Genomic DNA, 18388 nt, shown 5'->3' on the forward strand with positions numbered 1-18388 from the left:
CAATACATCCCACTTTTCGCTAAAACCGTGCTATTTCATATGCTTCCACATAGACAAAAATGTGTAAATGACTGAAAAGAACAAAAGGAAGACATGCTCTTATAATCCCTCGAGGCGAAATTCAATTTTCACTCTGTTATTATCACACAAATAGGTCTGTAAATACACACATGCACATACAAGACCTGCATGCAATTATGGCTATGGTTGAACACCTCGAGCAGTTGGGGGTTAGGTGATTTCCACAGAAGCCTCCACAGGGCCCATGAGGCCATCCACCACGTCATCAGGACTTGAACCGTCAACCCTCCGGATCCCAAACCAAGTCCCTATTTTGGACTGAACTACAATGAGACATTGATATACTGCATGAGTGGTGTCACCATTTATAAATGTTTTGATATGGTTTAACTGTTGTTAAATGTGGCCCAATTTTATCTCAATGTAAAGTATTTTCTAATTTTTTAGGATATTTCGCTCATAGTCTAGGAATGCAAGAAATGATGTATTGTAAAAACAACAAAGCAGTATTGTAGTGGTAAAACTGGGTGAGTAATTAATACAAAATCATCATTGTGTGGGAAAAGCATTCCTTTAAGAAGTAGGGCAACACATAAAGGAACACCTCAGCCTTCAGTTTATCTGGAAAACAAAAAAATCTGGAAATACATGGATTTCACTGGACAGGCTTAAAGCTGTAATCTAAAAATATAATAAAACATGTCAGAAAAGATAAAGTCAATACAAAACAATTACAACAATCCATAAAATAAAAGTAAGTGAAGTAAAAGCAACAAGAAACAGAACAAACACTTCTCTCCCTAGAGGATCTTATCACAACCTGTCTTATGCAGCATGATACATAAACACATGGTGTACACGCCCACACACTCACACACGTTGTTATTATGTTTGCATAATTATTGCAAAAGCAGAGGAGTGTCACCTTATGAAATCAGTGTCACATAATGCCCACTGCTCTCACAGGAGTCCCTCTGCATGCATGTCTTCCTCCAGTGTGTGCCTCACACATACACTGAATATGTGGTGCTGTGCCTTTAAGCTGCAGGCGTGGCTCTACTACTACGACCCGCCCTTTTATGCATAACAGCCAACTCTCCTTTCCCCCGATCATATAGTGCAGTAGTCTGCAAAGAAAGTGACCACAACCGAAGCACATCCAGCCCTCTGTGCGGTGGGTACTGCGACCATTTACCTCAAACACTGTTAAAAACCGGAAAAAGACGCCCATTGGATAATTTAAAACCTTTACATCTGAGGAAGAGGAGTCGTTGTATTTTGGTTTGGACACCTTACACTGCGCCCAGCGGATCTATGAAGACGCGGGCAGGGTTTTCACTCCCAACACCAGGTAAAACCCTTTATTTTTATTTTTTATTATACAGCAACTTTTCCTTAGAGGCATGTTAGCACACAGGCATAGAATAAGGACAGGTTTCACGCGGAGTTGTTGATGTTTTTGCGGCTTTCCCACCGTGACTGCTGCTGCTTAATTACCTGATTTTGAGTCGCAGCTGATTTCTCTGAGCTTAACAAGGAGGAATTGAACCGGGAGGAGCTAAATACACTACTTTACATACGACACCGCCGTCTGCACAGGTTCATTGGCAGCCAGGAGGAGTACCTGTCTATCCAATTAATCTATTTAATTCTAGTTTAATCTCCCTATTTTCTGCCAAGCAGTCAGCAGAAAAAAAACAAAAAACTGCTCTCCTCTTGCTGTCAGTATACTACTAAAGCAGTGTTATGTAATGAAAGACTGTTGCGAAACTTGTACTTCTCAGCAACGGCACAGAGTAGTTTAACTGTAACTTTGTGTAAAGATAGTCTGTGTGTCACCAGCGTTTTGTTCCACACATCTATGGTTCTCTAGTCTTAAACCTTTTTATAATGACTATTTTCTACCATTAATTGGCTAATTACATATTTCCTCAAATAAAATAAAAGAACAAAAAGCTGCATGGCACCAAATCCTCATGTCTGTGATTTATAATGATGAGAATAAGACTCGGTTGTGACACTGTTGGCTCTTTCTCTCCGCAGACCGAGGGAACAGGGTGTGATTCATCCCCCCGCCTGTAAGCCCTGATGCCGGGCATTAGCTCCACCGCGCCTCGGTATGAAAACTGGGACATGGAGCACCTCGACCACTACCAACATTATTTCTACGACGACCACCACGACCCGGATGAGGATTTCTTCAAGTCCACAGCGCCTAGTGAGGACATATGGAAGAAATTCGAGCTGGTGCCGACCCCGCCCATGTCCCCTATCCGGGCAGTGGAGGGGTCCGGCCGGGTCGGGCTGCTCTGCCCGTCTCTGGGGGACAAACTGGAGTGGGTGTCCCAGTTTTTAGGGCAGGACGATGAGCAGCAGCAGCAGCAGCAGCAGCAGCAGCAGCAGCAGCAGCAACATCAGCAGGAAATCCCCTGCAAGCTGACCACCTCCAATGACTCTTATGGGAACCTCAGCTCCATTATTATCCAGGACTGTATGTGGAGTGGGTTTTCCGCCGGACAGCAGCTGCAGAGAGTTGTAGGGGAGAGACTTGCATCCTGTCCCGGGACGGGGGCCGGTGTTAAAGTCGTCGCCGCAGCAGCCGCCTCTGTGGTTGCTTCCCCGGGGAGGCAGCAGCAGGGTGCCCCCGCAGAAGCGTCGGCTCCAAGCGGACTGGCTGCGGACTGTGTGGACCCCGCTGCGGTGCTCACTTTCCCGGTAAACGGTGGATGCAAGAAGCAAGTGTCCTCCGGTTCAGAGTCTCACACCGACTCATCAGGTCAGTAACATATATATATGGCGTTTCTGTTTAGAGAAGCATGTTACTATAATGGATCTTCTCCCGGCTATTTCAATAATATTCCTTATCGGAAAAAATATAAAATATGTGCATTTCTCTCTATTTGCCCACCTACATTTCCTTAAAGTAAGGATGAAATTGGATTTTTTTCTTTATCTGACCTCATATGTGATGTGTCCCTCCACCGTTTAGTTAATATTTTTGCTCTGATAAGCCATTATCTCGCAGTAGGGGTTGGCAGCATGGCACATGATCACTGCATTGCGTTACCTTGGTGTATGCAACACATGCTTCCAGCCCAGAGTGACACGCCCATTGAAACATCTGCTGCTTGGCCCTGCTCCAGCAGACCAGCTGGTCCCTCTCCCTGTTCCTCCAGTCTGACTTATGATAACAATATCCTCTCTCCACACTCCCCGGCTTCGGATTTGACATGAATTCAATAAGAGTGCTCATTATTATTGGAAGTTTATGTAGCATGAAAGGAAGGGAAAATTGACCCTGTTTTTAGTTATTGTATCCAGACTCCAGGCCTACTTTTGATATCCATTTCCACTCTGTTAACTCATATGATTGAGATTGGTATGTAGGCCTGCCATGTGATGTTGGACCATGCATAATGGTGTGTGGAATGCCACAAAGGGAACTTGTTGCTGCATTCCTCCGCTCAACAGGCTGCAGCGCCAATTGTGTCAGTGGGTGGATTTGGTCCGAGCCAGCCCAGGCTGTGAATAGAGCGGGATTAGCCGTTTAGGAGGTCGGCTAGGCGTGCAGAATGCTTTGACGTGAGTTTGGAGGCTGTGTTTCACACCGTTTCAGTTGGTAATATGCGTTCAAAGAAGAGGAGAATGAGCAATCACAGGACATACATGTGTGCTTAAGCTCCTACAAAGAGGCATTATATAGGGCTGCTTGAAGGAATCAATTCTTCATGCCTTGTAATGTGAAATGACATCGTTTGTCATATAAATGTAAATAATAGACGGGCAGCCCTCCCCTCTAAAGCTTTCCCCTCTTTACTGTGTTAAATAGAGCTTAATACTTTCTGAGCAGTGAAATCCACAGAGGTGCAATTAATTTAAAAAGTGTGTTTCAATTTACAAGAGCATTGAAAATCTCTCAGGAGTCTTGTCAGTTGGCGGGAATCAAGTCAATAAGACCTTTTTCCTCGCGATTAATACCCGTTACCACTCTGGTGGTTTCAAGCGTGTGCAGCGTTGGTTATTAGTCGGCTCATTTTAACAAGAAGAGTTGTGGACTTGCACCTGAGTGCTTCTTAACCCGACCCCGACTCTTATCCTCGCTCTTGAGTGAAGAGACGGAGCTGAACTAATGCAGTGAATAATCCCTGCGACTGTGTGAGGTCATGTGGAAGTGTGAATTTTTAAAGAAGCAGAAGTGGACTCATCTTTCAGCTGTCACTTGCAGTTATTTAGCTCATCAAACACATCACTTAATACTCTTTATGCTCCTTTTCAGATGATGAAGATGATAACGATGAGGATGAAGAGGAGATCGATGTGGTGACGGTGGAGCACAAGCAGCAGCAGCAGCGTAAACCTCGTCGGATGGTCAACTCTCGCAAACCAGTGACCATCACGGTGCGAGGGGACCCCCTGGACCCCGGCATGAAGCGCTTCCACATCTCCATCCACCAACAGCAGCACAACTACGCTGCCCCCTCCCCGGACACACTCCCTCAGCATGTGGAGCCGCCTCGGAAGAGGGTCCGACAGGAGGCCTCCTCTCACTCGCGCCTGAACTCTCATCATCACCACCACCAGCCTCGATCTGGCCACGCCCCTCTGAACTCAGACAGCAGAAAGTCTCATGTGGCTGGACTCAGGTCCGAGTCGCCTGACCTCAGCGCCTGCTCTCCTACCTCCTCCTCACCCCCTTCATCCCCTCCCTCCTCCTCCTCTTCTTCTTCCTCCTCCTCTTCCCATTCCCAGATCTCCCCCTCAAAGCCCCGCTCCTTCTGCCACCTCTCAAGCCCCCAGTCCTCCGACTGCGAGGACACGGACAAGCGCAAGGCGCACAACTTCCTCGAGCGCAAGCGGAGGAACGACCTGCGCTCGCGCTTCCTTTCGCTGCGGGACGAGATCCCGGGCCTGGCGGATTGCCCCAAGACGCCGAAGGTGGCAATCCTGACTCGAGCCACGGAGTACCTGCAGCAGCTGCATGTCAGTGAGAGGCAGAAGGCCCAGGAGAGGAAGCAGCTGAAGTCCAGACAGCTGCAGCTGCTGCAGAGGCTGGCGCTGCTCAAACGCTCCTGAGCGACGTGGGGGAACCGGCTCTCACCACACGCACACAAACACTCACAGAACTGAATACATGAAGGAGAAGAGACACTAATGTTCACTTTGATTTGATCACGTTGGAATAGTGCGGGTGGATTTAATTGTTTTTGTTTTCTATTTTTGTGGTTTGCACATTTAGCTTCTGAGTGATTGACAAGGCCGTAAGCTGGTCAGGACAGCAAGCTAGGGACTGATTTTATAGGGCGTTTTACGGGCAGATTAATATGTCCATGGTTATTCAATATAGGTTCATGCTATAATCCCCCCCTTGCTGAAAAATGCTCAAAAATGTTGCTTGTTTACGGGAAGGATTGCTGTGAATGAAGCAGCTGCTAGTTGATAAACTACTCACATTTTTCTACCTGCTGCATGGTCTGGTCAGACGATTTCTTGATTGTGATGGGGCTTACCCAGCAGATATGTCCTCTCTTTCTGTCTGTCATTTTCTAAAAGGCCCTCTATAGATTCTAATGTTTTGTTCTTTACAGCCCTTTGCTCCTTGGCGCTTGGCAAACAACTTTCACATTTTGTTATCAAGTTGTGCCTTGTTTCTGATCTGTTTTCTTTCCCATTTTCTTTTCTATTATTCTCAATCTAACCTCATTTTCTTGTTCTTTTCTTACCACCGTTTCCCTCATCAGCAGTTGAGGCATGTAGCTTTTATGCTTGCTGAAAATGGGAAAGCAGGGGGCTGTAGTGGGACTGTACTGAGCCATGCAACAAATGACGTTACAACTGGATACAATATATTCTGCACCTCTGGAATAGCTCAGGTTGAGTTCTAACTTCTGTGCCTGCAGGTTTTCAATTCAGTGTTTTCCTCTTGCATCGTAGACATTTCAACAGCAGCACCACGCCCACAGTAATACCTGATTTGTAGCATTAATTGGATCAAGAAAAGACAAGTTGCCATAAAATTTCTTTGAGAATAATCGTGTTTTCAATCAAAAAAACACTATAAAGATGTTCACCAGGATAATTATTATTGTTGTGCCATGGAGACCAGCGGAAAGTTGAATGTTGGCTTCAAATTATTATCAACCAAAAAAAAGATCTCTTAAAGAATGGCTTCATTTAACCTGTATGTTTCGAGACATTTAAACATGCCAACATTTGCTTTGAGATGAAGCCCAACGAGGTCCAACTACATTTCTTTCATCTTGCTGTCTGATCAATTTGTTTTTGCATTCAGTGTAACGCCTATAGAAGCCTTTCAATGTACGTAGACTATCCTGTTGGATGTTATGTATAGTTCCCTTACGGTACAGTCCTTTCCAAACCAAAACCAGAGCTGTCTACTTTACTCATCCTAGTTTTTGTTCAGCCCTAAAGCTTGCTGGCTTTTCAAAGATAACTCAAAGCTTCTATTTTTGTTAATAAAAAGATTATGAAAAAGAGTCGAAATAAAACACTTACTGAACATTGATCACACTAGACACTTTGTCGCCAGGTTTTCTTTTTTTTTTGCCTACTTGTTTTCATTACTGTTCATTATCTGTTTCTGGGGTTTGATTTATTTGTACAAGTTCACAAAAGTTTTATACTATATTTTCCTACAGAGTTGTGTTTCAGTGTGAGCTAATGACTGTTTTTGTTATTGTAGCTGGCGGGGCTTTATTGGTGGTTATGTGCTGAAAATTGGCATGTGCGGTCTGCTTTTTATCTGGAGTTGAAAGCACCTGAATGCTCCTGTCTTCAATCCAATCACTGTAGCTGTAGCACTCTGTTAAATGTTTTGTGGTGTGCAGGGAGGAGGGAGGACTTAAGAGGATCTACCGATTCAACTTGTGGCTGTGTGTAGCCTTGAGTAACCTTATGCTTTCCCTCTGCCTTTGTTTTATTTTTTTTGCAAGGCCGATGCCCCCTATTGTTCCCATAAGCCATGCAACAGAGAACACTGTAGCCCTTGAAATAGTACTGTAAATGGCATGAGTAGTGTACTCTGCTATTACTAGCACTCAGGAAACTCCCACGTGTAGCTTGTAGCTATTCTGATAGGGCCAGAGGCTGCGCTTGAGGAAACACCCCCTGCTTTATTATGCTGTAACATAAACACAGACCCACACTGATGGAAAGAGAGCATTAGATCAGGGGAATCATCATGTATGTGAACACATATTTTATGTCCCCCTTTCTAATTCAGCACAAGCCACCATAAACCCTGGTTTTTATTTTCTCTCAATAGGGTGCATCCACAGCAGCCCCTTTTTGTTTATTATTTGTTGTTTGACTTGTATTGGTCACAGGTTTCTGCTGTTGGCACAGTCAGTGGATGTTGCTTACTGACTTTTGGAGTTTAACCATGGTGATTTTGGAGCCTTGTTTCAGCACTTTTTTTTTTTCTGTACCTCATAAGCCTCTATGTATGAAGAGTAAGTCCGGAAAATAATAAATTCATGGTTTGACATCATAAATTATTGTTTTGCTTGTTCTGGTTGTCTCTTGCACACACACTAATGAATGATCGTCTCACCTGTTTTTTGACAGCACCTTGGCCAATAAAAACATACAAATACATAAATAAAAACAAACAAAACATTAATAAATTCTCTCCTTTTTTTGAGAAGCTAGTGCAGTAGCACTTACTTTGGTTATAGATAGGAAATGTGCAGGATTCTTGCTTTTTAGTTTGTTTCTTCATGGTTGAAGTACTTACTTGCGTCAGCCAAATGAAATGTAATGTTATCTTATAATTGGCTTGAAATACTCTTAAATCTTTAGGAGGTTTTTTCAGAGTATTTTTGTACTGCACACAATTGTTTTCCATTAAAACCACCTGTACGAGTAAACACAAGTCTCCCTATTCACCATTTCCTCAGAGCAGTCTCCAAGGTAACTGATCCTGGCATCTTTACCATGGCAACAAGCATCTCCCGCAGAGCTCCGTCAGTTTCCATAGAAACAATTATAACTACGCTGCAATCCACCATGTAAAGGCATTTCTTAAACACCGTTAATGTTATAAAAAATTGCATAATATGTTCACAAATGCAGCAAAAAGATGAGATACATTCTTATTGACAGATTTTTTTTTTTTTATCCAATTCGTAAGATGTAAGTCTGCAGGAAGCTTTGAATTCACACAAAAAGTCAAAAAACTGAAAAACAATTACATTCTCGAGCAATTACATTCAATTAGTCTCGAGTCTCATAAAGATGAAGGAAACTTCACATTATCCACTGCTTGTTGCCTAGTAACAGAGCCAACCTCTCATCTCGACGCCCTATGCGCATGCGCTGTACCAGTCAGCTGGGCGCCTAGGAAAGAAGCATCATGGCGGCGTCCGCTGCTAGCGTGCTGTGTGGCTTACGCAGAGCCATGGTACCGTCTTTGGTGGTGATTTTAGGAGCTACCGGCACCGGGAAGTCCAAGCTGGCGATAGAGCTCGGAAGACGGCTTCAGGGAGAAATAATCAGCGCCGACTCCATGCAGGTAGGAGGACTGTTAAACTCCAGGAAACAAGCAGGGAGTCCTTGCCAAGGCAGCCATAATGCTCTTGATAGCACGCTAACGTTTGAAATAAGTCGAGTAAAGTCAAACTAAAACATCTGCTGTTCAGTCAAATGATTACAGACGTGAATACAAACTAGTAGGCTGTCTTATAACTGTGTGTTTCCGAATGAGGAGTTTGTATGTTGCGATATTTATGCTACCACGCAAGCTAGCAGGGGTTAGCTTAGCTTAAATCAGCAAGTCAGGTAATGAAAATGACTTGTATTGTCAATGTAATGCGGCCATTCCTCTACCATGTTCATTAAAGGTCTACACTGACTTTTATCCAGCTCTAAACCTCACCTCAGGTGCACTGCAGGGAGACACAGCAGCTGGAGAATACAGACATTTAACACAGTCATTAGAGGTCTGTTTGAATGAATTAAGTCATTTAAACTTGTCCTTTAAGTCTTTAAAAACTCACACACAGGTAATAGAGGATATTAACATAGAAGCATTGCTATCAGTTTATGTATACCAGCTGTACTGTCATTTCTAGCTTCTCTTAGTCATGGTGCACACTTTAAAAACTAAAATATATGGATGTATTCAATGTTGTTGACTGTCGATGAAATGCATGGTAAAGTTATCTCAAGACCCAAGGCTGTGGTTTCTAAGCTTTATGATAATAACAGACATGTTTTATTAAGGTGTAGTAAGGTTACAGAACATAATTGTTATTGTTAGTTTGGTATGACAAGTATAATTAAATCCTGAATGAATCCTTGATCAACCATATCATAAGACAACCATTTCAGATAACATGAATTTAAAATGAAATATCACTGCAGCCAGAAGAAGAAAGTGCACAATTGGATGTAAAGCATAGATTTGTTTCTGTCTAGAACAACACTGACTGTACTATGAACATCTACTTTATACAGTATGCATAATTGACAATAAGAGTAACATGTACAATATGTGCCAGACATATTAGCACAATTGTTGAAATTGTTAGCAAAATAAAATACAGTTGCATTGACAAAAATTCAATGTATTTATTAGAGGATATAAGAATAAATATATATAATTAATCTATAACTATTCTGCGTTTTGACATTTTTTTGTGTATAAATAACACTAATAAAAAAGGTATGTTACTGCAACAACTCACTATTGATTTAATCTGACAATTTGATTATGGTTTAATAAAATAAAAAGTAGTGGAAAAAAAGGGTCCATCCACATTTTTCGAAAGTCAAAGGTGATGTCTTGTTTGGTCTGTCCAACAAACTAAAATATGCACTTTAATTTGATACAGATTAGTGCATCAATAGATACTTTAATTTAAGTTATCAAAATCAGGAAATCTAGCTTATAATTTTTCTGTCTGTCTAATCGATAAGTCCACTTATTGTTGCAGCTCTACACATTATCTCCTCTTCTAGAAATGTTGACAACTTTCAACTAAATATAAGGGTTATATGACTGTGAATATTTAAGATGAATAAATATAAAATGTTATATTGTAGCAGTCGTTTTCTTTAGAAATAATACAGTGTGACTCTCTTCTATTTATAAGTGAATGGACTCCAGTCATAAATCAGTATACTGTAACATTGAACTTTTGTCGTAAAGAAATGTGTTTGTTCTTTTATCACTGTCTCCTATTGTTTTTGCAGTTAAAAATAAGCATAGATTGCTATATTTAAACCACAGGACATTACTTTCTCACTTCCACTTAGTGTGTGTGTCACAGTGACATTTATAAAACTCCAAGGCTTGGTGTCGTCGCTCCTCTCTCTAAGCCCCGCCTTCAATTTAGGTTCTCAGGCTCTGTTGCCGCAGCAACGAAAGGGCACGCACGCGAGAAGAAAAAAGGTTGGGTACCAGTTTTTAGACTAGGTCACACCAGTGCTCAGAGAGGAAACACACACTTGGAAACACACAGAGTGACCGCTACATCTAAAGCAGCCTGCAGTGATTCCTCTCTGCAGATTTTCATCACCTTGCTCCTGTTTCAGCTTTTTCTCCCTCTTCCTCCTCCCCTCCTCTTGGCGTGCATTGTCCTTGAGAGTGTGTGTCCCTGCGGGGGAGCGCCTCTTCAAGCAGTCACCTGGTACTGGGTAAACTGGGTTACGCTAATAACATTTCAGCCCAGAATATCTCAACGACCCTGCGTGTTGGAGAGAAACCGTGGCCTAGATACGGCACGGCAGCCCCGGCCTATCTCCACAATCCTTGGCCTTGTTGCCTCCTGTTGGTGTGTGTGACAGCCAGGCAGCCAGGCAGACATACAGAGAGTGAGAAAGGGACTGCTTATGTGAGAATGAGGCTGTGTATAGGCTAGAGCTGGCCTGTGTTGTCTTTGGGATAGGAAACAGTCTGGTCTTGTTTGGGAGAAAGCTGCATTGTGCTGAGCTGGTGCATATTCAGCGCCGTGCTACGCCGGCCCAGCAGCTGATAGTGAATGGACACGCTGTGGCCACTGGGAAGTGTCTATTGTCCCGGGGAGAATCGGTTCCCACACTCCCCTAACACTCCTATTGTGTTATGATCAACCCCCCCCCCCCCCTGCCCCTGGCCCATGCCCTCAACACACAGTTCATTGGACATGCTGGGGGATATTATTCACTCATTAAATGAACATGCTATCCATGGCACACACACACACACACACACACACACACACACACACACACACACACACATACACATACACATACACATATACACACACACAGCTGTACTGTCAGGGAATGAGGCACTGCCAAATAGTGTAAACCCATGGTTTCCCAAAGTCTGAGCCCAGGGACCAGCGGGGGTCCCTCCAGCAACAACGTCACTGTTCCCCCGCTCCCTAGTTGGCATTTGGGATTATGGGAAAATGTTTGCGTGTACAGTATGAGCGTATTTAAAAAGAAAAACGTTTTACAACCCTCACTGTACCTCACCCATATATAGCAAAATGTGTGTCACAGGGTGTCTCGTGGGTGTGAAATGTCTCTAATTAGCCAGTTATTTCAAGCCTTTGGAAGCTTTGCACCATATTCCAAGTACAGTACATTGTGCTAAATACATCTAAAAGTGTTTTTTTGCCCTTTTTACCTTTTTTTTAATGGATGGATGCAATACAATATTTATTAGATATCTGAAAAATACTGATCAAATAGCTGGATTGGTATTGGTGAGAATGAGGCCTATCTATGTCATTCTATGTTTGTATAACATAACATTTTAATACGATACTCGAAACCCAGGTATTGGAAACGGGAGAAAATAATAATATTCAAATATTTCTAGTGCATGTTCACACGTTTTTAATTTCCCCCCATTTTTCATGTTTATTTAGCTGTTTACAGTTAAAAAGACTGTTATTACTATACAGGTAGCATTCAAATATATTGGTAGACTTTGGCATTTTCTTAAGGGTTCGGAGATTCCTATTTGAGCTCCTGGGGCCGCTCTTTGGCAGTGATAATCTGTGTCTACTGGTTAGTAAGGGACATATTTTGGTTGGATAGGGAACATTTTAAAAAGTCTCTCTAGGATGTATAATGTGGCTTACATTTTCAGTTTGAGAAAGGTTATACTAAAACTGTACATTTCTGTATAGTAGGACTGTGGGTAAGCGTTAGGATAACCAGATAATCTGACTACACATTTTGAATGAATGTGTCGTCTCAAATGTTCATATAATCATTGAAATCATATACATATATATGTCTTATACTCTGATTGCCTTTTACTCGTTTAAATAGTATTTTTAGTCCTATACGTGTTTAACAGAGACATATTTTTAGGGTTGACATTGCAGGAAGGGCAAAAGCTGGCTTTGCAAATGGTTAAGGACAGGGGGGTTTTATGGTTTAATGGTGGGGATGTTTAGATAATGCCTAAGAGAATTGATGGGTGGGACCAGTTGGCTATTTTCTCTCTACTATATAGTGTGACTGTGAGCTGTATTCTGGGTGCAAAGCCATTATATCCTTTGAGGATGAAGTTGCTCTGTTCCTGCATTTGAGATTGAGGTGCCGTTTACACGAGGACAAAACGGCTTGTATCTGCATAGTTTCTCTTGCGTATAGCCCTATTATTTACACGAGGCCGATAGAAACGGACCCCACAAACGATAACGGGTCCCAAGGTGGATAGATTTGCAAACGAAACTCTCTGGGGGGTCAAACGAGTCCGTGTAATCGCCTCTATACGAATATTTCCTGAAAAAATAACGATAGCCCCACCTCTCCCCGCCTCTGCTGCTCACTGCTGTAGCATGGCCAGTAGCCATCTGTAACGATCAACTATCAAAAATAGCTGTGTTAATTAAACGCACAAGGGGTTCTTGAATGAAATAATATTATAAAAGGCAAACCAGAATTGTTAACGCCCAATATACTCCTTAAACAAAATAAACGGAGTCAGATTTCATGCATTGATCCATTATATTGACAATTTTCCAGCCAAACAACACAAACAAAATTAAACAGTCCGCTCTGCGATACACAAAATTGTCTTTACTGCCTAATCCAGGCCATTATTGTTCATTGCTCCTGTGCCCGTCTGCGGCAAAAAGAGAAATGTGTGTAGGCCTATTCAGGCTATAATCCACACAAAAAAAGGAAACACGGGGACCGGCGTGTCCCAGAGGAGCGATCTCACCCGGTGTTTGTAGAGAATATCTCTCTTTCTGAGCGCGTCCTCTCCACGGAGACGTGCTTCTTGGTCGGTCGATGCAATATCCACAGATTCGGTTTCTTTCAGTTAACTTCCCCGTTGCATTTATCCATATATTTACATGCTGAGGAAATTACTATATCCCGCTGAATACCAGCAATCGCCACACACACTTCCTCCTGTCAGTAGCTACTGCTAGTGCTACTGCTACTGACCATGCTACAGATGTTAGTGCAAAATCTACAGCTCCTCTACCACAACCATCAAGTGGACATGGAGAATTACATTTAACTACTACATGTTGCTAAATCCACCGCGGGGCATAAACAGAAGGGTAGCCATGGCAACATTGCTGCGGGCTGCTCCGGGGTCGTCTTCGCTGCTTTTGGTGTATTTTGTGGCGGAAGTTACAGCGCCACTTACAGTCCCGGCATATGTACTACAGCGTGTCCAGCGTTTCCAGCGGTCTCGTTTGAACAGACACGTTAAATGAAACGAATGCATGTGAACGGAAGACTTTTTTGAAAACGCATACTGTGCATAAACGCAAACGTTCCCGTGTGCACAACACCTGATTTCAATTGTGTATAGAATTTCTTTATTACTTTATTAAATATAACAAAAGAAAACTTTACCACGAATAATTTATCAGTTTCTCTTAAGGCGAGACACCCCAGGTGAATAGGGTAATTTTTTTAACTTAAAGATATCAGCTAAACATTTCTCCAGTTAATTACTTACAATAAGGCAATTGTTTTTTGTATTACAAGTTTTCTGAAATAGCATGTTTAAATATGCAAATGAACCATTATCTCATGAAATATGCGCGTATTTTAACACATTTCAGGAACCGAAATCTGAACTTTGGATAAAGCCAGGATCAAAATTATTGTTTCATTTTGTAGTCATATTAGTATCTAAGGCTTTTACAGAAGGGATTTTGGATATCTCTTTGTATCACTCCATAAATCAGAAAATACTGTCAACAGCCCTAAAATATCAATTTTCACCATGTTTTTAGGTATAAAATGTTATATAATTCAGGCTATGAATTATATATGACCAAACCCTTCTGTAAAAGCCTTCATAATATTGATAGGAATATAACTGGAAGATTTGGTGTATGTAACTGCTACTGAAGTGGAAATTTCGAACTCAGAGTAGGAGAAAAAACTCATTTTGAGAAAACAACCTTTAAAGATTGCAGTGTGACGCTAGCTAAACCCTCCTGTTATCTGGATGATAGCTTGCGCATCGACGCACTCCGTGAAGGTATTTCATGTTCGGGGTCATTTGTTTTTTGTATAACCTTGCTTTGTGCAAGTGACAATTGTTGTCGTCTTCTCTGTGAACGTTTTTTTCTCCGTTATTTTGCCATTTTCAGATTTAAATTTCTAGCGGAAAGCTAACCAGGAAGTGCTTTAGCACACCACGTGACGCATCTGAACGAATCACGTTGTCAGAAATTGACACCAGCCAATGAGATTTTGTTTCTTGGTTTAAGACCCCTTTGCACTTTCACGATTGGTTGCTGATACAAAGGAAATGACCATATTTGGATCCGATGAGATTGTGCAGGAGAAACGGAGCTTTCCAACGATACCTCTGAAGACATGGTGCAAACAGCGGTTGCGGTACTTTATGTTACGTTAGAATGCTAACTTTTGGTGAATGTAGGAGAAATCTACAGACGCAAATAGACAAACTATAGTAAAATAAACACTTAAATGTGTATTTTGTACGTTTTCCTTCCAAAAGCCTGAAAGAAAACATGTTATGGAATCAAAATAGCACAAAATCTCAAAATTGACCAGTGCAGGAAAAACGATGTTTTTGCCTGCCGTGTCTTGCCTTAAGGGAATTAGCATTTGTGGACAATTTGAGAACTGTATTTGTTTATTCAATCATTCCACATCCAGGTAGCGACCCACTGTTGCACTGAAGTGGTTGCGTTTAATTGGCCGAAACATGCGTCTGATGAGCAGTAATGGACAGACATTTGTTAATCAAGTGTCACCTCAGGGGAGAGGACGATTTATTCAGGCACAGTGGCCTTGCAAAGCATTATTGGTAATGAGAAACATTTGACACGGCCGGTGACGGTAAGAGGATAGAGTGAGGGCTCTTCACAGATGATTCATGTGAGGACGCTCAGACTGAAACATTACACCAGTTTACTCAGAGCTGTGAGCATCGTTTAAACGTTGCTTATGTTCTGCTGCACATTTCATCAGTGATATATACAGCGGACCCCCGTCTCATCTTCATTTAACGGATATTGACAGCTTCAACAAAATAGTGCTGTCCATGTTTTATTCATTTTTTGGTCTGTTGCTTCTTGCACCTTGTTTCCACTCTTTTGTCACAAGCAACTCAAGGTTATTTAAAGAGAAGATCATTTTCAGTTTCATATTTGTGTTTTTTGTGTGGAGGAGAGACACTTTGGGATTTTAGGCAAACACACTATAGGAAAGGTAAAAACCCCCAAAAGCATAATAGAGCCCCTTTAATCAGTAATGTCAAGGGTCTGAATGGAAAGTTATGGTGTTTATGCATCCTTTAGCAAACAGCAATTACTTCATCAGTAGAGTGCAATAGTTAAAATGCTAATTAAATATGTGTAATTATATATATATATATGTATTTTGGGATTTCGACTTATTGTGATTCACTGTTTTAGGTGTGATTAGTCTAATATATTTTAATTTAGTGAGGAGCACTTGAACACACCAGAAGAAAAGTTTTGAAACTAGTGTTTATAGTCGTTTTCTCATATGAGCTCTGGACAATATCTAGAGAACCAGTCAAATGTTGTCCACATGTTCCTGACGCGTATGTCGCACACAACAGATTGTCTGTGTCAGACTCTTTCTCACGAACTGAACATACTCAGTTTGGTTCAGGCCAGGGGGGTTCCTGCGTAGAGAATGCGGGAGTCCTATTACACATGTTTCATAACGGTCACATAGCCGTAATTTGGTCACAAGCTACCAAGTGATTCTTTCAGTTCCTTGAATTTCACTGAACATTTTGACCTAAGCCCTACCCGAACAGTTTTGTCTCTTCTGTTTTTAGTTCCAAAGTCTTTGAGTAAATGCACTTCTTCTGCATTTTTGGATGTTTGTTTTATCTTTCTATTGCGTCATCAACACACCCATCCATCGGACATTACACAGACTGACTACACCGGAGAAACTCCGAGTAAAGTCTGTTTGTTTTATCCGGATGATTCTGCGTTTGCGTTGTAACAGAAAGCTTGGCTTGGTGAAGGTAAGATCATTTCAGAGTTGCTGTGCATGTGTAAAAGGGGATTCTGTTTTTAAAGTTGGCAATTAAAGGTGGGGTAGGTAAGTTTGAGAAACCGGCTCGAGATACACTTGTTATATTCCATGGAATGCTCTTAACATCCCGATAGCAATGAATATCTTAAGTGCTTTGACAAAAAATCCATAAAAAAATGTCATCTGTGGAAGCCGTAGTACTGTAAAAAGCACGACCAATCATTTTAGCCGGTCTGGCTAAAATAACTGGATGGCCTACCTGCCTGTCAGCCTTCCATCTGTGCACAAACTTATCTCGTGCCCTCATTGGTCATGTGCGCGTTCGTGTGTGTTGGAGGAGGGGCTCTGTAAGGAAGTGGCAGATTTTTTCCGGCTGTGTATTTTCAAATTCTAGCGCACTCGAGCTGGTTTCTCCAAAAGTACCTACCCCACCTTTAAGTTGACTTACTTGTGAAAATCAATGAAAACATTGATGAAAGAAAATGAATTTCAGTGTATCATAACCAATACAAAGTCCACTGAGTATCGGCTGAAACCACCAGCATGGTTTTGTGAATACTGCATGAAAAATCTGAATTATTCAACACTTTCCAGCCTCCAATCAAAGTTAGTTGTTTGCAAAAGAAGATTTGTCATGCTTAGTCAGCTGCTCGATGCATTAACTAAATACGTTGTCACCAATAAACACATTGTTTGACTGCAGGGTGTAAAAAGAGGCATGTTTGAGTTATGTGTGGGCGGGGCTTTGGGGTATCATACCAAAGGGCCATCATCAGGGGTCGTAAAGGGGCAATTTTACAGGTCATGCACACGTATGCACCACCACTTGAGTTTGTTTGACCGTTGGAAGTATCGGTGGCCGGTGACCCTTTCGTTTTTCGCCTTTATGAAAGTAGGGGTTGCCGTATTCTCTCAAAGACAACATGGGCGGTGAAAATCGGGACAAAGGACGACAATTTGTCAGGCTTGTGGTTTTGTGTTGAATGTGAGAAATTGGCCGGAGCAGAAGGAAAAGCCGTCATGTGTCATCTTGACCCTTATAGTCCCATAAAAGTGGAGTGAAGGAGGGCTAATTTGTGTTTTAGGGTCGTCAATTTGGAAATGTGACTGTCGTAAATTTGGAAATGTGACTGTAGTATAAAGGGGGGATAATTCTTTCAAAGGTTATGCTTATTTTTCTGCAGGTTTTTCTTTTCACACATGCACCGACACCAGCTGCTTATCTACGTATTAAACACATCCTACACACAAATACTGTTCCGCTATGTGTTATATCCCTCTAATTCGCTCGCAGTCATCCCTCCTCGCTCGCTCTGTGCGTCCCCCTCCCCTCCCAGTGTCTCTCTGTCTGCTGTGGCTATGACCTGTCTGGGCTTTGACGTATCTGTTTGTATTGTAACTCAGGCCTCCCACATCCCATTTTATGATGCATCTTTTTAAGTAATCTAAGCCCGTGTAGGAGCGAGCCAAAAAACGCTCTGATTAACTCTTATTTTTGTTGTGTGTAAGTGTAAATATGCAGTCTGCGGGCGTGGTGATGCGGTCACCGCTACAGTATAGCAGCGAGCGAGAGAGAGGAGGATGGCAGGATGGAGGAGAAAGAGGGGGAGGAGGAAAGGGGGGGGGACAACGCCATGAATGATTTATTAGTCTGGCATTACTGGGCCATTCCCCGCAGAGGGACGGAGAGAGGAGAGGAGAGGAAGATGGAGGGATACATTGTTGAAGGGTAGTGCCTAAAGGGGGAAGGGGTAAAAAAAAGAGAAACATAACAAGATAGGTATTCTGTGTTAAATGTAAAAGAGGAAACGATTTAGAGGGAAGGATAAAAACAAAACAACGCCGCTTACAGTTTGGCTGTTGAATGTGTGAAGGGCAG

The 18388-nt window shown here is 42.2% G+C and overlaps 2 protein-coding genes across 3 annotated transcripts in view; both read left to right on the forward strand.

Annotated features, from left to right (window-relative positions):
* Positions 1-1051: 1051 nt before the first annotated feature.
* myclb (MYCL proto-oncogene, bHLH transcription factor b) lies at positions 1052-7654 on the forward strand. The gene is made up of 3 exons (XM_034125315.1): positions 1052-1372; positions 2065-2797; positions 4298-7654. Exons 2-3 carry the CDS (start codon positions 2110-2112, stop codon positions 5092-5094), a joined length of 1485 nt encoding a protein of 494 aa, XP_033981206.1. The 5' UTR covers positions 1052-1372; positions 2065-2109; the 3' UTR covers positions 5095-7654.
* A 665-nt stretch (positions 7655-8319) lies between these two features.
* The window catches only part of trit1 (tRNA isopentenyltransferase 1), a 41783-nt gene continuing 31714 nt past the window's right edge, over positions 8320-18388 (forward strand). For both annotated transcript variants that reach the window (XM_034125232.1, XM_034125233.1), the window contains exon 1: positions 8320-8551. In XM_034125232.1, coding sequence (XP_033981123.1) covers positions 8393-8551 — 159 coding nt within the window. In that variant the 5' untranslated portion in view covers positions 8320-8392. The remainder of the gene's footprint in view (positions 8552-18388) is intronic.

Source organism: Trematomus bernacchii, unplaced genomic scaffold, assembly GCF_902827165.1.
Source record: "Trematomus bernacchii unplaced genomic scaffold, fTreBer1.1, whole genome shotgun sequence".
Taxonomy (NCBI): domain Eukaryota; kingdom Metazoa; phylum Chordata; class Actinopteri; order Perciformes; family Nototheniidae; genus Trematomus; species Trematomus bernacchii.

Excerpts from the sequence above, each read along its gene's own strand:
- myclb (XM_034125315.1), top strand. The coding sequence starts at position 2,110 with ATGCCGGGCATTAGCTCCACCGCGCCTCGGTATGAAAACTGGGACATG. Across the intron at positions 2,798-4,297 it reads GTCTCACACCGACTCATCAG|ATGATGAAGATGATAACGAT; the intron begins GTCAGTAACATA and ends GCTCCTTTTCAG.